Source organism: Rhincodon typus, unplaced genomic scaffold, assembly GCF_021869965.1.
Source record: "Rhincodon typus isolate 14 unplaced genomic scaffold, sRhiTyp1.1 hic_rhity00001260, whole genome shotgun sequence".
Lineage (NCBI taxonomy): Eukaryota > Metazoa > Chordata > Chondrichthyes > Orectolobiformes > Rhincodontidae > Rhincodon > Rhincodon typus.
This window is the reverse complement of record NW_025966898.1, coordinates 2,664-6,695: the sequence shown is the minus strand read 5'-3', so window position 1 is coordinate 6,695 and position 4,032 is coordinate 2,664. Positions and strand designations below refer to the sequence as shown.

Here is a 4,032-nt window from a genome sequence, read left to right as displayed (position 1 = left end):
GTTCTACAACTTACCCTAGGCCCTGCCATTAATTGTACAAGCCCTGCCCTTGTTTGTTGGACCAAAATGCAACATCTCGCTTATATCCACATTGAACTCCACCTGCCATTTTTTAGCCCATTGACTCATTTGATCGAGATCCCTTTGTAATCTTAGAAAGTCCTCTTCCCTGTCTACAATGCCACCAATTTTGGTGTCGTCCGCAAACTCACTAACCATGCCTTCTATATTCTCATCCAAATTCTTTATATAAATGACACAAAAGTGGACCCAGCACCGATCCTTGTGGAACATCGATGGTCGCAGGCCTCCAGTCCATAGAACATTACAGCTCAGTACAGGCCCTTCGGCCCTCGAGGTTGCACTGACCTGTGAAACCAATCTGAAATAGAGCAACCCTCCACTATTACTCTCCGTCTCCTGTTGTTAAATCAGTTATGTATCCAATCGGAAAATCACTGAATCCCATGCGACCCAACTGTTTTTACTGTCAGGCGAACGTCACAACAGGCAAAGGGTTACTCACCGCTTCGTGCTCCTTTTCCAAAGCTGCTGTCGTGGGATCCATCTCTGCATAGGTCTGTGTGTGTGAGAGAGAGAGAGAGATAACTTCACATCTTCTGGACACAATTTGCAGGGAAGTATGTGGCAACAGCAGTTAGCTATTCAGTCCCACCGCCAGCGACGATCACAAACAATCTGTCCACGTCCACCCACGTTGACACGACAGTCAAGAAAGCACAACAACGCCTCTGCTTCCTCAGGAGGCTGTGGAAATTCAGCACGTCCACAAAGACTCCTTTTATAGATGCACCACAGAAAGCATCCTATCTGGATGCATCACAGCTTGGTCTGGCAATTGCTCTACCCAGGACCGTAAGAAACTACAGAGAGTTGTGAACACAGCCCAGTCCATCACACAAACCAACCTTCCATCCACTGCCTCCATCTACACTTCCCGCTGTCTCAGGGAGGCAGCCAATATCAAAGACCCCTCCCACGCACCAACAGATTGAAGAACAGCTTCTTCGCGCGCTGTTATCAGACTGAATGGATCTCTCAAATTGTAAATTGAAACGTTGATCTCGCTCTGTGTACCTTCTCTGCAGCCGTAACGTTGCATTCCTCGCTCTGATCTACTGCCCTGATGCAATTTGTATGGTATGATCTGCCTGCGCTGCACGCAAAACAAAACCATAATAAATCCAACCCAATCAAGGCCTGGGAGGAATATACTCAGCAAACCCCACCACCCCAACCCCACCACGGACGACGTCCTCACCTCCCAGGCTGGGTTGAGTGACCCTTGACAGGGCCAGACAGCTCCCTATCCCCCAACCCCGACCCCGCCACCACCCCCCCCGACAATACAAGTCCATTCTTCCTGACATCCAGAGATGGAAATTGCAGACAACATTCCAGGTATGGTCTCCCTGAAGCTGTGCACAACTGCAGCTAGAGATCCTTATTCCTGTAATCCAATCCCCCCACTCCCTCAACCAGCCACCGATCTCCTCAATCGCTCTCTACGCCCTCACCTTCTACGTTCTTTGTCCTGTTCTTGCATGATACACAGACAGATTGTACCGTACAAGTGTGTCAGGACACAGCGTTACAGCTACCAAGACGGTACACAGAGAGAGATCAAATTAACAACAAAGAGGTCTGCTCAAAGGTCCTACCCTGGGCATGCATAGGGACCGCTTAGACTGGTCTATAAGTAGAAACCCTTTAGCTTCCTCAGACCAACAATCTGCACTGGGCCCACGGAATTCAATTTCTACCTGTAAGCATCGCGGCCTGACTTTCCACAATGTGGATGGGGGCTGGAAGTGAGTGCGAAGGCGAGGAAACACACTGGGACAGAGTAGGCAGGATAGAAAGAATGTGTGTGCGAGAGACAGTGTATGAGAGTAAGTGTGCATGAGTGTGTGTGTGCGCATGAGAGTGTGTGTGTGACAGTGTGTGTGCGTGAGTGAGTGTATGCGTGTGAGAGAGTGTGTGCGCGTATGCATGTGATAGAGAGTATGCGTGTGAGAGAGAGTGTGAGACAGACTGTGTGTGTGCGTGTGTGTGTGAGAGACTGAGTGTATGTGTGAGTGTATGCGCGTGAGAGTATGCGTGCGTGTGAAAGTGTGTGTGTGCGTGAGTGTATGCAAGAGCGAGTGTATGCGCACAAGTGTGCGTGAGACAGTGAGTGAATGCACGTGAGAGGGTGCGCGAGTGTGCGCGAGAGAGCATGAGCATGCGCACATGTGCGAGAGCGCGAGACAGTGCGGGCGCGCGTGAGACAGTGCGAGAGAGAGCGCTGAGAAAGCACGTGAAGATGCGTCTGCGTCCCACCCTGTACCTTCTGGATGTGGTTGATCTCGTCGTGTTTGCGTTTCTGGTTGCGGGTGATCTTGCGTTCGGGCTGGTCGGAGAGTTCGCTCATGTACTGGTCGCTGGTTTTCTGCACGGCTTCCTTCAGTGTCTTAGTCAGTGCCAGGCGGTTCTTGTCCACCCACTCATCCAGCCGGCGGTTAACTGCCGAAGCCCAAAACAGGGGGTGGTGGGGGGATCGTAAGGGGAAGGAGACAGGAAAGACCATTCAGAACAGAGTCATACTCTCTCCCTGACTCCCTCCACCCTGTCCAACCGGGGAGGGGGAAATGCGCGCAGACATACAGACCCTTGTTAACTCACCCCGACCTCCCCAACAACTTTGTCAGCTCCAACTGAGATAAACATTGTGGAAGATCCCCCGACCTTTACCAACCAGGATGCTGCACTGACAGGGATAGTTGCTTGGGATTTGGGATTTCCTGACCAGACGGGATACTCACAGCCCACATAATGAACGTAAAACTCCTCACGAGCTTCCTGCTCATTCAGTCGAGACTGGATCACCTCCGCCGAGTCTGCAAGAGTTCAACAGTCAGCAGGTTAGCTTCTGGGTAATCCCACTGCTCCCCCGCTCCCTCCCCACAGCCCCGTATCGATCCCCAAACTAATCCCACTGCCCCGCTCCCTCCCCCCACAGCCCCGTATCCATCCCCAAACTAATCCCACTGCCCCGCTCCCTCCCCCCACAGCCCCGTATCCATCCCCAAACTAATCCCACTGCCGTGCTCCCTCCCCTCATAGCCCCGTATCGATTCCCAAACTAATCCCAGAGCCCTGCTCTCTTCACATAGCCCTAAATCAAATCTCCAAACTAATGCACAGCGGGGAAACATCATGGGGGTGGGTGTCCTTTTGAAGAGCAACACGTGTGCGTTGGTGGGGGGGATGCTGGTCACTGAGAGATACTAAGGGACACATTGTATGAACTGTTTGATTGCGATGTGTTAGCTGTCTGTTGGGTTGGGGTGTGTAGAGGGAAGATGAAGAAATGCAGGTGACCCATCGCGTTGGGGAACGGCACGACGGAGAGGGGGCCAGAGGTCAAGAGATCACGCCACCAACCCCCACCCCCCAACCGCAAGTGGATGGCAGCAAAAGGAAATGGTTTGATCATCTATTGATGGCCGGCTGTGGTCACAGTGACCAGTGCCAGGGGGTGGGCAGGGATCGCCGAGCAATTGCACCGTCTGTCTTACGGCAAACCAGGGGGATGCGGAGTCAATGGACTGGGTTATCTTTCAGGGAATGGGGGTGGGGAACCGGGCCAGGAGATCGCTGAGCCAATCAGACGGGCGCCTTTGGATTCAGAACGTTCCGTCACGTCCTGAGTCGGGTATTCCACAGAATGGAGTGGAGCAACGCCGGCGGGGAAAGGAGGTCTCCAAGGAATTCCCACAGCAACCCGAGCAGACATCGGGTGACAGAATGCAGGGAGCTATCGACGCCGAATGGCCCAGCGGCAGAGGAACAGAAGGTAACCGGGCTCCAAGCAATACCGGGGAAGACAGGCATGGTGGTGGGAAGGAAGAAAGTCTTCAAGAGTACCCCCTGACAATTGGAGCAGATGCTGTGGGGGAAGAGTCCGAAACAATAACAAGAAGCTGCTGGAAAAGCTCAGCGGGTCTGGCAGCATGTGTGTGGAGAGAA

The 4,032-nt window shown here is 52.8% G+C and overlaps 1 protein-coding gene across 2 annotated transcripts in view; it reads right to left on the bottom strand.

The window, feature by feature from the left end:
• Nucleotides 1–4,032, bottom strand: part of kat8 (K(lysine) acetyltransferase 8) — a 14,419-nt gene that overhangs the window by 8,698 nt on the left and 1,689 nt on the right. For both annotated transcript variants that reach the window (XM_048592468.1, XM_048592467.1), the window contains exons 2-4: nt 2,826–2,900; nt 2,351–2,526; nt 527–580 (exon numbers count right to left, since the gene is read on the bottom strand). In XM_048592468.1, coding sequence (XP_048448425.1) covers nt 527–580; nt 2,351–2,526; nt 2,826–2,900 — 305 coding nt within the window. The remainder of the gene's footprint in view (nt 1–526; nt 581–2,350; nt 2,527–2,825; nt 2,901–4,032) is intronic.